At 54.4% G+C, this 15,401-nt stretch overlaps 2 protein-coding genes across 10 annotated transcripts; one reads left to right on the forward strand and one right to left on the reverse strand.

The window, feature by feature from the left end:
* Positions 1 to 411: 411 nt before the first annotated feature.
* ZNF296 (zinc finger protein 296) lies at positions 412 to 4,158 on the reverse strand. Its single transcript, XM_004484055.4, has 3 exons — positions 3,782 to 4,158; positions 3,407 to 3,556; positions 412 to 1,477 (listed from the first exon to the last, which is right to left on the reverse strand). The coding sequence occupies exons 1-3, from the start codon at positions 4,077 to 4,079 to the stop codon at positions 513 to 515; spliced, it is 1,413 nt and encodes a 470-aa protein (XP_004484112.1). The 5' UTR covers positions 4,080 to 4,158; the 3' UTR covers positions 412 to 512.
* On the forward strand, positions 3,397 to 14,756 carry GEMIN7 (gem nuclear organelle associated protein 7). Of its 9 annotated transcripts, none has more exons than XM_071209325.1 (4): positions 6,465 to 6,554; positions 9,937 to 9,989; positions 11,631 to 11,753; positions 13,968 to 14,756. In XM_071209325.1, exon 4 carries the CDS (start codon positions 13,976 to 13,978, stop codon positions 14,369 to 14,371), a length of 396 nt encoding a protein of 131 aa, XP_071065426.1. In that variant the 5' UTR covers positions 6,465 to 6,554; positions 9,937 to 9,989; positions 11,631 to 11,753; positions 13,968 to 13,975; the 3' UTR covers positions 14,372 to 14,756. The 9 variants fall into 9 exon arrangements, with proteins under 9 accessions (XP_004484111.1, XP_004484108.1, XP_004484105.1 ...); XM_071209326.1 differs by lacking the exon at positions 6,465 to 6,554 and adding an exon at positions 6,563 to 6,656; XM_004484048.5 differs by lacking the exons at positions 6,465 to 6,554; positions 11,631 to 11,753 and adding an exon at positions 3,555 to 3,576.
* Positions 14,757 to 15,401: the final 645 nt, after the last annotated feature.

A 15,401-nucleotide genomic window follows, 5' to 3' on the forward strand; every position in this document is an offset into this window, starting at 1 on the left:
TTCAGATGGCAGCTGCTTGTCATTCAGGACCTGCAGCTGTTTCCCGAGGCCTGCTTAGGTGGCAGCAGCAGAGTTTGGGGGGAAGAGGGTCTTGACCTGCCTGCAGGTGTGGACAGGGGTACTGGCCCAGTGCCCAGTGTTTGGAGGATGGGCAGGGACTCTTTGCCCAGGGGCTTCTGGCGACAGGTCCAGGCCTCTCCCCGCCCTCGCCCTGGCCCTGGCCTCACCCACTCTGGGAACCGGGAGCGCGGCTTTCCGTGCCAGTCCTGCTGGGCCCCAGGCATGGGGGCTGGCCTTTCCCCTCACCCCCTCATTCCAAACCGGTCTGTCCAGCCGTCCATCCTGAGGAGGGGAAGCCTCCTGCCCCACCTCAAACGCCCCAAGAAAGCAGAGTCCACACTCAAGTGTGTAACAAAGGAGAGAGAGTTTACTTGCACAAGTGGGGAGGACACGCAGGTCAGCTGGAGTGGGGACAGTGGTACATGGGCAGCAGGAGAGGTTGTGCCTGGAGTTCAGGCGCCCCCGCCCGCCTCAGGGTGTTTCTGCCGCAGGTGCTTGTCCAGGGTGGCACGTAGGCCAAAGGGCACATGGCAGTGGGGACACTGGAAGCGGATGCCATCGGGCCCCAGGCCGTGCATGCGGCGGTGGCGGTTGAGCTTGCTGCTCTGGGCGCAGGCATAGGGGCAGAGCTCACAGGCGTAAGGCCGCTCTCCGGTGTGCGAGCGCCGGTGCACGGTCAGGTTGCTGCTGTTGGTGAAATGCTTCCCGCAGAACTCGCACCTGCCCCCGGGCCCACGGCTCTTACCCGCTGGCTTCTGCGTCTTCTTGGGTAAGGTCTTCTGGCCCTTGGCAGGGTCGGTTCTCTGTTCCGTGGTGACCCCCCAATCTTCCCCGTTGGGGCCTGCCTGAGCCCCACTGCCAGGCGCCTCAGGCTCCTGGACCCCTGCTGTGGCAGCAGCTCCAGTTCTTTCCCCACTGCTGTGCGGAAGGGTGCTGGCCGGGGCGGCAGCATGGGAGGCTGGCTCTGGAGGGGCCGCCGAGGCCTGTTCCCGGCTGGCGTCTGCGGTGCAGAGGCTCTGGGGCTGCACGTGTCGGTGGGTCTTCTTGTGGCGGTTGAGCTTGCTGCTCTGGGCACAGGCATAGGGACACTGGTCGCAGGCGTAGGGCCGCTCGCCCGTGTGCGAGCGCATATGCACCTTGAGGTTGCTGAAGGAACTGAGCGTCTTCTTGCACACAGGGCAGGTTGGGCTCCGCCGGGTGCTTGCCCGGGGGCCCTGGGCCTCGGCCACTGGCCCCACCATGGTGGACATGGCTGCAGCCACCTCTGCCAGGCCCAGCAGCGGGGCCTCTGGGGCCTCCACCTCCGTCTGGTAGATAGACAGCCCATGGTCCCCCTGGGCATGGCACAGCAGCCTCCAGGGCTCGGTGAACTCTCTGCCGCAGTGAAGGCAGCTCAGGGCTTTCAGGTCCTCCCGTTCTAGAGAGAAGAGAAAGAAGCAGGGTAGTCAGTGGAGAGTGTGCGTGCTCACGGGGTAGCGAGTGCTCTTGGTCATTCGACTGCTGCCCACTGGACTCCTTCCTTGGGAAATGGGAAAGGTTTTGTTTCAGGGGCCATAAGACGCCAACCCCCATGCCCTCCCGAAGCATGTGTTGAGAGGAGGAGGGGCAGGCAAGAACGAAGGAAGGTCTTTGGAGTGGGTGATGAGTACCCAGGGATTCATTCGATTTTGCTGCTTGAAACTCTTCAAAGGGCAACGTTGGAAACAGAGGACCGGGGAGGAGTGCTTTTACACAGGTGGTCAAAGAGGCCCAGCCTGCCAGCTCAATGAGCACTTCCCATCTGCCAGGGTCCATGTGGCGCCTCAGTTCTCACTATCACCAAGACCCAGATGGGGAAAATGAGGCACCAAGAGGGGCTTCTCCAGGATCACACAACTTGGAAGTAGTGGAGCTGGGATCTCAGCCCAGAAACGTAGAAAGTGGGGGAGGGGCAATGGCAGGTTTTTCAATAAAGATTTTGGATTTAAAAAGAGTAACAAGCTCTACCTTGTCAGGTGGGCTTTTCCCTGCCAAGCCCTGCTTGGGTGTTGCATAAACAGACTTGAGCACATAGCAGGGAGCCAAGGCCCAGATGGAGAGAAGCCCCTCTGCATCGACCCTATTCAAGAGCCCCCATATTTGATGTTTTCTCTGGAGGGTACTCACACTCCCAGCCTTTCACTTGCCTACAGAATTTTCACCCTTGGATGGGGTAGCTTTTGGGATGCAACACCAGGGTCAAGAGCACAGTTTGGGGCTGGGGAGGGTCAGCCTGGCCTGGGTCCCAACTCTCTGGCTCCCAAGTTGTGTGACTTTGGGCAAAACATAACCCTCTCTGAGCCTCAGTTTCCTCGATGCCTAGAATATGGGGATCCTAGGGACCCCCCTCCCCTCCCTTTAGGGTGGCCATGACCTCAAACGGAGTGGTTAAGACTTGGTCCCTAGAAGCCCTCAGTTAACACCTGCTAAACCCTTGGCACCAGGCGCCCACAATTCACAGCATCTCTGATTGTTTTATCCTGATGAGTCCATCACAGCCCCTCCGGCTCCCCAGGGTGCAGATCTAAAATGATTCAATTAGCTCCTCCTCCCTTTTCCCACCAGGAGACTTCCCTGATCCAGCCCTGAATTTAATTCCACCAAAAATCCCAGAAGACCTGGGCCAGGGCCAGAATTTGTGGGTTTAGATGAGCCTCACAGCCTAAAATGACCAAAAGCTCACCACGGGCCCATCCCCATGGTAAGGGTTTTAATTCCCTCCCGAGAGAAGGAACCCAGATGCCCAGACAAGGGGGGCCTGGTGCAAACCAGGGGCTTCCCAGCACACACAGCTGGGAGATTCCTTCCATCAGGGTGGAGGCCCAGAAGCCCCTTCCCCAGCTCTGTGCAAATACACGAGCACCTGGATCAGAAGTGATAGAGAGATGGGAGGAGGTGGCAATCCCCTTGCCCACCCTGAAGCCTTGCAGCTGGCCTCGGCTCCCCCTCCCCCAGGCCACTGCCCTCCCCAGAGGTCCCCTCTACTGCCACCCTGGTCCAGCCACCTGCCCAGTTATTTATGGCCAAGGGGAAGGAGAAGTGAAACCAGATTGGGGGGTGTGTGTGTGGCAAATCCCCACGCCAGTCTTCTGGGGCTGGCCACACCCTGTGGGCGTCCCTCCTTCCCTGCCCAGCCCCCATCCCACGCATCCCAGCCCAGGACGGGGCAGGCCCGGGGCAGGCCCTGGCCACGCCTAAGCTGCACCCGATGGAGAGTGAGAAAGGGGAAGTGGCGCTCACTGCCCTGCCTGTCCAGCTCTGCCCCCTCTGCAGCAGGAAGCCCGGCCCTTGAACCTGAGAGGGAGCCTGCAGTCTCGGTTCTACTCACCTGACCCCTGCCTGGGGCCAGGGCCTCTGAAGAGCTGACAGCCCAGCTTCTTGTGGTCCATGAAGGCAGTGATGGCCTCCAACGGGAAGGTTTGTAAGCAGCGGCCACAGGTCAACAGATCTGGGCGTTTGTCGGTCCAGGGCTGGCGGTCTGCAGGGAGGAAGCAGGCGGTGAGTGTGCGGTGGGGCCAGGATGGGGGCCGGGGGTTCCGAAGGAGAGGGGAAACCCAAGGGCCAGAAACGGGGCTGGGGGCCAGAGCAGGGCGGGCAACATAGGGTAGAGCCAGAAAGGGGCCCGTGCCCAGAGGAGGGGGTCCCACCGAGAGTCAAAGGGGAGGGAGGCTGGGCTCCGGGCCCCGGGCCCCGGGGCGCTCACCGAGAGGGTTCGGGATCAGCGGCGTCCACGGGGCCCACTGGCTCCGGGCGCCAATGGCGTGGAGGGCGGCCCCGGCGGGCGTGGAGCCGGGGAAGTGGCGGGACTCGTCCCCGAACCGCCCGGGCGCGGGCCGCTCCTTCGGCGAGCAGGGCTCCAGCTCTGGGGCCTGTAGGGGCCGCGCGTCTGGGTCGGGCTTCACTTCGATGACGAGGTCGGGCATCTCCATCTCGTCGTCGGCGCAGGCGGCGGGCGCGAGGTCTACTCGGCGGGGTGTGCTGCCGGCCTTGCGGCGGGACATGGGTCGCGGGGCCGGGGGGGCGAGCGGGCGGAGGACGCGCGGGCGGAGGAGGACGCGCAGGCGGTGTGCTCGGCCGAGGCGCTCAGGTGAGTGACTGCGGCTGCGACCCGCCGCGAACTCTTACACGTGCTGGCTGAGCCGTGGCTCCGCCCCCGGGGGCGGGGCCTGACGGGAGGGGACGGGGCGGCCCGCAGGGGCCCTGCGGGCAGTCAAACTCCATCAGGGCTGAGCCCAAGCGGCTGGCAGTGGACAGCCCTAATCACCCCGAGTTCACGCGATGCGGCCTCCAGCCTGCCCTTCCTGGTGCCATTTTAGGGCTGGTGAAACTGAGGCCCAGGGAACCTACACCCGCAGCGAGAAAATGGTCGAGGCCAGGTTTCCAAGTAGGCGCCTAACAGTCACCTGAACTAAACGCATTAGGAAATTCGCTTAGCAAGCATTTATTGCGCGCCTCCTGAGTGTCCGACCCTGTCCAGGCACTGGGGATACAGCAGTAAACAAAACAGTTCAAATCCCTGCCCTTGTGGAGCACACACTCCAGCGGGAGAGGCTTACAATGAACAAGATGGACACGTATCACACAGGTATCACACAGCCTGCTTTCCAGGATGATAAGTACCCTGCGGAAAAAAGAAAACTAGGGAGGGGGGCAGGGTTCCAGGGCGGGAAAGGCACGATGGATGGAGAGAGGATAGAGGCAGGGAGGAAGCCAGCCAGCTGCCTGGGTATTCTGGCACAAGAGAGGAGGGGGCAGAGGGAGCGGGTGTCTGAGGTCAGCGAGGAAAGGGGGTCAGAACCAAGAGGGTCTTGGACGGGTTTCAGGTCTTTGGGTTTTCTAAGAACAGACCCTCTGGGAGTGCTTGAAGCAGAGGAGCATAGTGACCCCATACATGAACTCTGCTCCTAGGCTTGAACTTGCAATTCAAACTCAAGGGCCAACTCTCCACCTCGCTCCTTGAACTCCCCCCACCCCCACGCTGCCCTCCCCCATTACTGCTTGAAGTGGCATTGCCACGCTGCCTGGCCCTCCAGCCCTTAGGGGCTTTATTTTCTTCACCGCCAGACTATGTCATAAGACAAAACTGTTGACTGTTCTCTCCTCACCCCCACCCCCACCCCAAGGCCCCTGAGGTCAAGGCCAGGGTCTGTCCTGCCCCAGGTGTCCCCAGGGAAGGACTGAGTGAATTTGGCATTTCACATGCTGATCTCCTGGAGCACTGCTCCAGGCAGGCCGGTTCCGCATATTGTTATTCAGGCCTCAGTTCAATTGTCCTCCTGGAGCAGAGGGCCCTCCTGACCACCTGTATCTAAAGTAGCCCCACCCTGCCCAAGGCCTCGCAATTTACACTCAATGACCTCTGTCTCCACTTCCCTCCTGAGCCTCAGTTTCTCTTTCTGTCGAGAGGAGTTTGGGATGGTTGGAACGGAGGAGGCTATTTGTCTTTCAGTGCCACCTCCTCTGACCACCCAAAAACAGACACTTCCCCAACCCTGCCAACCCTTTATCCCATGGCCCTTATTTTATTTTATTTTATTTTATTTTTACATCAGTTGTACCTGAAAAATCATCTTTATGCATTTGTTCATTTATTTCGTGTTGTGCCCCCAACCCCCACCTTTATCCCCTACTCCCCACCCCACCCTCAGAATGTAGGTCCAGAGAGGGCAGGATCCCGCTCTGACTTGTTCATCAATATATCCAGTCATCAGTTCGGTCAACAAATGCACATTAAGTTCCTACTGCGTGACTGGCCTGGTATGCTTTCAGCAGGTATTTGCATTCGGCCTAATTGTGCCAAGCATTGGGGGCAGGGGGGGCCTTGGTGGGAAGCAGAGGCCCCTGTGGCCCTTCCCTTGTGAAACGCCCTGTGAAGGAAGTTAATTCTGTCAGCGCCCAGAGCAGTGAGGTCCCACAGCACCTCAGGCCAGACAATCCCTCTCCGGGAGCTTCTTTCCCCCTTTGTATAAAATAAGATTGCAGGGAAGGCTGGAGGGCAAAATGGTGGGTCCATTCCAGCTGCTGTACTCCAAAGCTCTTTTCCTGGCATGTGGCTGTTGGGAAGAACATCTCGGTTTCAGGTAGTCCTGCCTGGAGGTGAGGGGTTGGGAGGTGCGTGAATGTCCGTGAACATGGGGATACACAGCCCTGAGATCTGGAGGTTCCAGAGACCAAGCTCTGCCTTTAAGCAGGCAGGGAGGAAACCACCTCCTTTCTGAGCCTCAGTTTCTTTCTCCGTAAAATGGGCATCCTGGATGCCCCCACCTCGTAGGCCGGCGGATGACACCCGGGCGAGCGCCCAGCAAAGCCCGCGGGGTGGTGAGCCAGCCTGCGGGCCTGCCCTTGGCCACGTGGGGCGGCGGTGGCGGCGCGGGTGGCGGCGCGGGCGGAACTCAGGCTCGGAGGCTCGCGGCCCGCCCGGGCCTCTGCCAAGGGGGCGCCGGCGGAAGTGGGGGCCCCAGCGGCTGCGGACCTCGGTGAGTGCGGGACGGCGGGCGGGAGCGGGGGAGGGGAGCGCCGTGAACGGAGCCCTGGACGCCCACCCGCGGGCCAGGCCGGGAAGTGGCGGGAAGAGGCAGGTCCGCGGCGGGAACGTCGGCAGCGGGGACGCTCTGGTCTTCTGGTCTTCGGCCGCAGGCGGTGGAATGTCCCTGCGCCCGGGGTGGGGGGAGTAGAGAAGGGTGGAAAATGCGCCCCCTCTGAAAAATAATAACGGCTACGGTCATCACGCTCCCACCTTTCCCCGAGGTGTACTAGCTTCTTTATCGGAGCTGGGATCTGAGAATCACTTCCAAACCAAGCGTCCAGGGCGGGGTGGGGAGTGGACGCCTGGGGGCCCAGAGGACCTACTTAGTATAAGAAAAAGAAAGCGATGGGTGGCCAGGGCGGAATTGAAAGAACACTGACCGGCCCCGGGGGCAGAGAGGAGGGGAGGGAGTCTTTGGTTGGGATTCTGACCTTCCCTGGAAGCTCCATCGACTCATGTGCATCAAGACGAGGCAGCCTGGGAGATGTGTGTGGACCTGTCAGCATCTTGGTTAATTGGGGTCTGTGGGCCTCCCTTTTAATCTGGTACCTGCTGGTTCCCCCCCCTTGGCACCAGCGAAGCTCTGGCAGAGTGTTTCCACTAGCTGATCCATTCTCGGTTTTTGAAAGGGGGAGCTGAGGAAGGAGGGAGATCTGTGAAACTCTTCCTGCCCCTGCCATTGAGCTGATTGAGGGGCGCTGGCGTTAAACTGAGCTGTTTTGGAAGGTGGGGAAGGGTTCAGAAAATTTTCCTGAAACTATCTGCAGTTAATCCTTGGCTGAAAGATTGAAAGGATAAAGGATAAAGGACAGGTCACCGGGGAGAATGGATAATACCTGCCTTAGCCTTGGGCAGACCCTGCTTGACCTTTTCCCAGCCAATTTCTTATCTGGTCACACCTTGGGTCCAAAACCTTCCCCCCCCCCCCTTCCTTGCTGATGGAAGAAAGTGTGCCTGCTGTGTGTGCTCTCCTGCGGAGGGCAGGGTTGAGGGACTGGGCTTCTTTGTCAATCCAGTCTGGGTTTTCCTCCTTTTCCTGCTTGAACCCAGCAAATGATTTTACGTCTCTCAGTTTCAGTTTCCTCTTCTGGATAATGGGGACTCCAGAGGTCTAGCCAAATATTTATTTATTTTTCCTCATGGAAAAAACAAGACCTGACTTTGGGCCTTCTCTTCAGTTGTTGTTTTTGCTTTTTTTTTAAATCCAGAGATTTAACAATTTTTTGGTCACTTGCTTAAGTCCAGATCTTGAGTGTTTCTCTTAATTCAAATGGTAATCTTGATTAAGGGAATGCCCTGGGGACAGGTAACTATTATCTAAACTTGGTGTCAGTGGTGAAATAAAGAGAAACACATCTCTTAATCCCCATTCACTGTGGTCTCCTCCATCAGGCAAAAACTTTGTAGTCCCCCTTGACTCCGTTTATTCCCTTAACCCACACATGCAGTCCACCAAATCCTGGAGGCTCGCAACCTTCAAACTGTATCCTTATTCCAATTTGTCCTTTCCCCCTACCCCACCCTCCTGATGGGGCTCCCTGCTTCTTCCTTTGTCCCCCACAGTCTTTTTTCTGTGTAAGCAGGCAGAGGGATCCTGTGAAATCTAAACCACATCCTGGACCTCCTCTGCTCACTCCCTGCCTAGGGCTCCAGTCTCTATACATTCTTTCAACCGGATTTACTGAGTTCCCCCACCTCCTTGTGTTTGCCAGGCCCTGTTAAGTGGGGTTGGAGCTGGAGTTGGGAAAAAACTGGCCATGTGCTTTCTGTCAAAGGTTTATATTTCTATGGTGAAATAACAGTACACAAGGAAACTAGTAAATCCATATTGTCAGGAGGTGATGAGTGTTATAAAGGAAAGATAAAGCAGGGTGAAGGGGCGACTTGTTTTCTCCCTATAAAGGTGGTATTTGAGCAGTGACCTGCCTGAGTGAAGTGAGGGAAGGAAGGGGAGAGTGAACTGTGTATCTGGGGGAAGGAGGCTCTATGCAGGTAGAACAAGAAGTACAAAGGCACTGAGGTGGGTACGTGCCTGGCACAGTAAGCAGAGGACACCGGTGGGAGATGAGGTCCAGAGGCAGGGTCTTGTCACCATTGTAAGGACTTTGGTATTGTTTTTTTGTTTTTTTGAGATTTATTTATTTATTTCTCTCCCCTTTCCCTCCCCCACCCTCATCTGTTCTCTGTGTGCTGCTCTGTCTTCTTTGTCCACTTTTGTTGTCAGCGGCACGGGAATCTGTGTTTCTTTTTGTTGCGTCATCTTACTGTGTCAGCTCTCCGTATGTCCAGCGCCATTCCTGGGCAGGCTGCACTTTCTTTCGTGCTGGGCGGCTCTCTTTATGGGGCGCACTCCTTGCGCGTGGGGCTCCCCTACGTGGGGCGGGGGGAGGAACCCCTGCGTGGTGCTGCACTCCTTGCGCGCATCAGCACTGCACGTGGGCCAGCTCCACACGGGTCAAGGAGGCCCGGGGTTTGAACCGCAGACCTCCCATGTGGTAGGTGGACGCCCTAACCACTGGGCCAAGCGTCAGCTTCCCTTGTTTTTTTGTTTTTTTTTTTTTTAAAGATTTGTTTGTATTTATTTCTCTCCCCTCTCTCTCTGTTATCTGCTCTGTATGCTTTTTTGTGTCCGCTTGCCTTCTTGTCAGTGGCACCAGGAATCTGTCTCTTTGTTGTGTCATCTTGCTGTGTCAGCTCTCCATGTGTGTGGCACCATTCCTGGGCAGGCTGCACTTTCTTTCGCGCTGGGCGGCTCTCCTTACGGGGCGCACTCCTTGTGCGTGGGGCTCCCCTACACGGGGACACCCCTGCGTGGCAGGGCACTCCTTGCGCGCATCAGCACTGCGTGTGGGCCAGCTCCACATGGGTCAGGAGGCCCTGGGTTTGAACCCTGGACTTCCCATGTGGTAGGTGGACGCTCTATCTGTTGAGCCAAGTCCGCTTCCCAGGACTTTGGTTTTTTTACTCTGGGTGAGGCCTGAGCCATGGGAGGGCTCTGAGAAAAGGAGAGATTGTCTCTGACTTAGTTCTCACAGGTGCCTCTGACAACCGTGTGGGTGACTGAGTGGGGGGTGACAGTGAGAGGAACCTGCAGTAGTCCAGGGGGAGGTGACAGTGGCTGGACAGAGCCCAGGGCAGAATAGGAGTGGTGAGAAGCTGCTGTGTTTTGGATACATTTTACTGGTTGGATGTCGGTGGGGCAGAGAGAGGGAAGGGGTCCAGGCTGCACTCTGGGCCAGGCTCTCTGATTTCCTTTGCCTGATGACACAACCCCCCACCCCCAGGTTCTCTCAACAACCTTAGGAGGTATCTTTCTCTGCTTCTTTTCACAGGAAAGAGAGAGGAGGCTGCTCATAAGAGTTTCAGTGACCTCTGATCCCCTGTGGTAAGCCTGGGGCTCGGCCAACTCCCTTGGGTCCCAGCTGTTCATGTATGGCATGCAAGCCAAGTAAGAGTGGTTTGTACATTTTTAGGTGGCAGAAAAAAATTTTTTAAAAGATTTTGTGACATAATGAAAATGATATAAAATTCAAATATCAGTGTCCATAAATAAAGTCTCGTTGAAGTCCAGCAGGCCATTCGTTTATGTATTATCTATGGCTGCTTTCGTGCTACGAGGTAGAGTCGTCGTCGTACCTGAGCCGATGTGGCCTGTGAAGCCTTAGCATTTATCTGGCCCTTTATAGACAAAGTTTGCCCCCCTGCTCTGGGTTCTGCTAGGAAGGATTCTACTTGGGCCACCTATGGGGCTTGGCAGCTCGTTACACAAAGTGCTGCGAAAGGTCTGAGGAGGGCACAGAATGAGTTTTGGGGAGTGGGTGCCTGTAAGCATCCAACACCGGTAACTTCCGGAGGGGATTCAGATTCCTGAGTGGGAAGCCCTTTCTAACATCTTTAAAGGGACATGATGTGTGACAGTTTGCCCCACCCCCCTTTAATACTATTTTTTCCCTTTAATATGTTTAATTTTGAAATAATTTAAGACTTACAGGAAAGTTGCAAAAATAATACAAAAACAATTGAGAAAACTCCAGTATATCCGCTACCCAAATACCCAGATTTACCAACTTTTAACATTTTCCTGCAATTATGTCATTCTTTATTTTCTAAACATTTGAGAGTATGTTGCACACATCATGCTCCTTGAACACTTAATACTTCCTTGTGTATTTCCTAATTTCCTAAAAACAAGGATATTCACTTATGTCATCACATTAAGTACAAGTTCAAGAAATTTCACATTGATATAAGGCATATAGTCTACAGTCTAATTTTTTCGATTGTCCTAATAATGACCTTTTGATACTTCTTTTTTTAAATGAAAAATTTAAAAAGATTACTTTAAAAGAGCTTAAGAGTATGTGGAACAAAATTCAGATGGTCCAACAAGGTAAACAGCTAAAAGTCTGTCCTGTGGCCCATCCTCCCAGTTAGAAACGCTGTGTGGAAATGACAGCTGTTGCAGTTTTCGGGGCTACCTCTCTGAGGCCATCCTGGTTTATAGCCGGACAAGGAATCTGGATGTCTCTTTCTCCACAGCTTCACTAATACATGCCTCACTGACATTTCTGATCCTTCATATTCTGAGAGCAGCCCCATCCTAAGCATTGGAGCTTTAATTTGCATTTCTCGGGTTTTCAGTGAGGTTGTGAATATTTTCAGTAGCCACCTTTATTTCCTTTTTTTCTCCATTCGTGACCTGTTTACTTTAGTGGTTCTAAACCTGGGGAGATTTTTGCTCCCCGGGGGACATTTGAAAATGTCTGGAGGTTTTTTTTTTTTCTTTTTCTAACAGCTTTAGTGCTATGTAATTCACATTCCCTGCTCTTCACCAGTGGAGACATTTTTGGTTGTCACAGCTGGGGTCGGGTGGGGAGGTGTGTACTGCTGGCCTCTAGTGGGATGCTGCTAAAATCCTTCTCCTATGCATGGGACAGCCCCCCAAAATAAAGACTGTCCAACCCCAAATGTCAGTAGTGCTGAGATAAGAAACCCCGGTCTACATCCTTGGCCCATTTTTCCTCAGGGTCCTTTCTTGCAAGGAGCTCAGTTGAACTTAAGAAAGCTCAGGAGGAGCTTAAGAAGAAGAGGGACCATTTAGTAACCTCCGTTTTGGGCCTGGCCCCGGCCCACTGGGTGCCCAGCACAGGTCAGTCACCTCAGTCACCTTGCTCACCTTTCCACGGAAAGCCTCTCCCCTCTCCACCCTCCCTGCCCCAAGGCCAGCATTGCTTTGTATGCAATCAGCATCACAGTAGCACTTAAAGATGCGCCTGGTGGGTGCTAAACATTGTATATTACTTAGGGTTTATAATCCCCACGACTTTGTGAGGTCAGTCATCTTCTCATCCCCACTTTACAGACAACTGAGGCACAGAGTGGTTAAACAGCTCACTCCAGGTTACACAGCAATAATAATCTTAGCAGCTACTAACTTTTAGTGCCAGGTCCGGTCCTGCATGAGCCCATTGAATCCTAAGGGCAATTGGGGCTATTTCTTTATACAGTGGAAGAGAAAACAGTCTTATGCTTGAGGTCACACAGCTAAGCAGGGCCTGGGATCTTAATATCCCCTCCATTCTTTTTCTTTTTTTCTTTCTTCTACCTGGTTGCGTCGCCGTCTTTTTGGTGTGTTGCTTTGCCATGCGGGGGCCTGTGCCTCTCCTTGCAGGTTTGGGACACCTTTTTTCTTTTTCTTTTTTTTACCAGGAGGTCCTGGGGATTGAACCCAGGTCCTCCATATGGGAAACGGGAACTCAGTTGCTTTAGCCATAGTTGCTTCCCCATTCATTCATTTTTGCAGTCTCCCCTTGATTAATTCATTTGAGCAGTATTTACCAAGCCTGGTCTGTGTGCCAGGCAACTGTTCCAGGAACTGGGGCTCCAGCATGGAGGCAGCCTGTAGAGGTCTCATGGGGCAGACAGACCATAAACAGAACAATAAATATACAGTATTGGGTCAAGGATTGGTTTGATGAAGCCTGATTGGGATGGAGTGAGATGTGGGGTAGATCTTTTAAGAAAGGATTGTCAGAGAAGGGAAAAAGATACAGGCAGAGGGGACAGCAAGCCAAAGGGGCCCTGAGAAGGGAGTGTCCCAGGGATGTCAGGATCAGCAAGGAGGCCAGTGTGGCTGGAGAGGAGTGTGCAAGCAGGGCATGCCAAGGGCAGGGAGAAGCTAGAAGGGAGCACACAGGTGAGGACTTTGCTTTGACTTTGAGTGAGATGAAAGCCCTGGGAAGGCTCTGAGCAGAGGGTAGGGAGTAAGCTGTCTCGGGCACAGAATGCTCTGCTTGTTAACTGTGGATGGGGAAGGTAAAAGCCTAGAGTGCAGGCAGGAAGTGATGGTGGCTAGACCAGGGAATTGGCAGTGAAGGGGATGAGAATGTTAGGTTGTGAATATATATATATATATAATTTTTTTCCCCCTCACACTTTCTTTGTCTTTTATGACCTTGATGTGTCATCTTGTGTCAGCTCTCCGTGTGTGTGGCACCATTCCTGGGCAGGCTGCACTTTCTTTCACGCTGGGCGGCTCTCCTTACGGGGCGCACTCCTTGTGCGTGGGGCTCCCCTATGCGGGGGACACCCCTGCGTGGCAGGGCACTCCTTGCGCACATCAGCACTGCGCATAGGCAGCTCCACATGGGTCAAGCAGGCCTGGGGTTTGAACCACGGACCTCCCATGTGGTAGACGGACGCCCTAACCACTGGGTCAAGTCTGCTTCCCCATTATTCTTTTTACAGTTAGTTGACGTTCTACTGTGAGGAAGAACTTTTCCTCCCCCCCCCCTTTCTTCTTTCCTTCCTTTCTATCAGTATGGACTCATGGATTTCTGTCTCATTCAGTGGGTTACAGTTGGTGATTGTCATCATTTAAATGCTCAAATTGTTCCAGATTTGGCCAGTGGAAGCCCTTTCAAGCTGGCTTCTGTGTGGTGGTGAATATATTGGTTAGCTAGGATTTCCTGATGGATTGGATGGGCTGTGAGAGAGAAAGAGGAGGCTAGGTTTCCCTCTTTCAGCAAATACTTGTTGTTTACACTGTGCCAGGAACTGGGGATAACGCCGTGATAAAAGCAGGCAAACATCCCTGTCCTCATGGAGCTCATATTCTTGTGTGTGTGACACCTTGTTCCTGACCCAAGTCACCAGGTGAATGGTTTTGCCATGTCCTGAGAAGGAAGCGACTGGGGGAGGGGCAGTGCAGATTTTAGGAGGAGGAGTCAGGAGCTGGGTGTTGGACAGGCCCAGTGTGAGATGCCTGGCAGATGTGCCTTTGCACTCAGTCCTTCTTTCTCCATCCTTCAGTCCCCACACTCCCCATCTGATGGCTTCCTGCATTTTTCTCTCCACCCTACAGCCAGGGCAATGCAGACTTCACTGACCATTCCTGTGCCTGTGCTCCGGCTCCCCCGGGGTCCTGATGGCTCAAGCCGTGGCTTTGCCCCTGATGGACGCAGGGTCCCGCTGAAGTCATTGGTTCCTGAAGCCCTGGAGTCTCCTGAAATTCAAGCATCTCTAGAATTCCAGGAACAGCGGGCCCGAGCCACCCTTCGGGAGCGCTACCTCCGCAGCCTGCTAGCCATGGTGGGCCGCCAGGTGAGCTTCACCTTGCACGAGGGTGTGCATGTGACCGCCCACTTCGGAGCCACTGACCTGGACGTGGCCAACTTCTACGTGTCACAGCTGCAGACTCCGATAGGTATGCAGGCTGAGGCGCTGCTCCGATGTAGTGACATTATTGGGTACACCTTCAAGCTGTAAAGATGTTATTGTGTTCACTTTTCTGCCTTAGGCTTAGCCACTCTATCTCCCAGGCCTCCAATGTTTCTGAGTCTAGAACTCTGGGCTTCACCTTGGCATTTTGAGCCAAGCTCCAAGCGATTCTGGCTTCTTGGGGCCTCCAAAGCCTATTCAGTAAAATTCTGCAACCAAAGGAGTTTTAGAATCTGTTGAAAGGAATGCTCTACCTCCAAGAACTCTGAACTCCACAGAAATATGGTGCTCATGGCAGTGCTCCAAGACTGGGAGAATAAAGGAAGGTAGATTGCAGGGCAGGAAATTGTTTATTGAAGGGGTTGCAAAGTTCAGCCATCCTGAAGATACTCCCCTGTGTCCTCCTGCAAAAGAATATATTATTGCAAGAAAATTTGACTCCTGTTTTTTTTTAAGTGTACCCCACGGGGCTCCAGCCAGATTTAGGGGATGATAAGAATGGAAGAGGGAAGCTATCCAAGGGCTGAATCACATCCAAATGATGGGAGGAACTCATATGAAGGCGCAAGTATTGGACCATCACTGGTCTCGGGGATGGCTGCGGAGGTCTGACTGCGGGTTTTGAAAAGTTTGGATGTGACCTTAATTTTGAGGTGGCGGGGTTAGGCACCGACGAGAGAGGCGGGGCCCTCGCGGGGTCACGTGGTCGCGTGCAAGCACCCCTCCTACAGCCCCACCTCTCAGTGGTGTGGACTGCGCGCGAGGGACAGTCGGGTCCTCTGCGGTGGCGCTACCGAGAAAAAGCTGAGGATGCGTGCTTAGGGTGGGGCCGGGGTGAGAAAGCTTTGCCCTTTCTCCATTTCGCTCTAGCTGGGTCGCTTGTTCACCTACTCGCTTCACGTAGCCTGTCATTAGTAGCCTTTTAACACTCTTGTTAAAACAAGTGTTTTCTGAGCCCTTTTGTACTCTCCTGAAGTCCAGAATGTATGTGAAAAATTACATGAAAATATAGATGAAGTTTGTTTTGTTTGTCCTATCGCCAAAGTCCGACGGCCGATGACGCTGAAAGGGGTAAAAC

The sequence above is a fragment of the Dasypus novemcinctus genome, chromosome 18 (assembly GCF_030445035.2).
Source record: "Dasypus novemcinctus isolate mDasNov1 chromosome 18, mDasNov1.1.hap2, whole genome shotgun sequence".
Lineage (NCBI taxonomy): Eukaryota > Metazoa > Chordata > Mammalia > Cingulata > Dasypodidae > Dasypus > Dasypus novemcinctus.

What these genes read in the sequence shown, in the direction of transcription:
- ZNF296 (XM_004484055.4), bottom strand. Translation starts at nt 4,079, where the DNA reads ATGTCCCGCCGCAAGGCCGGCAGCACACCCCGCCGAGTAGACCTCGCG. An exon ending in GCTGATCCCGAACCCTCTCG is followed by an intron (nt 3,557 to 3,781) that starts GTGAGCGCCCCG and finishes TCCTCCCTGCAG; the next exon opens with ACCGCCAGCCCTGGACCGAC. An exon ending in TGGCCCCAGGCAGGGGTCAG is followed by an intron (nt 1,478 to 3,406) that starts GTGAGTAGAACC and finishes TCTTCTCTCTAG; the next exon opens with AACGGGAGGACCTGAAAGCC.
- GEMIN7 (XM_004484054.4), top strand. Translation starts at nt 13,976, where the DNA reads ATGCAGACTTCACTGACCATTCCTGTGCCTGTGCTCCGGCTCCCCCGG.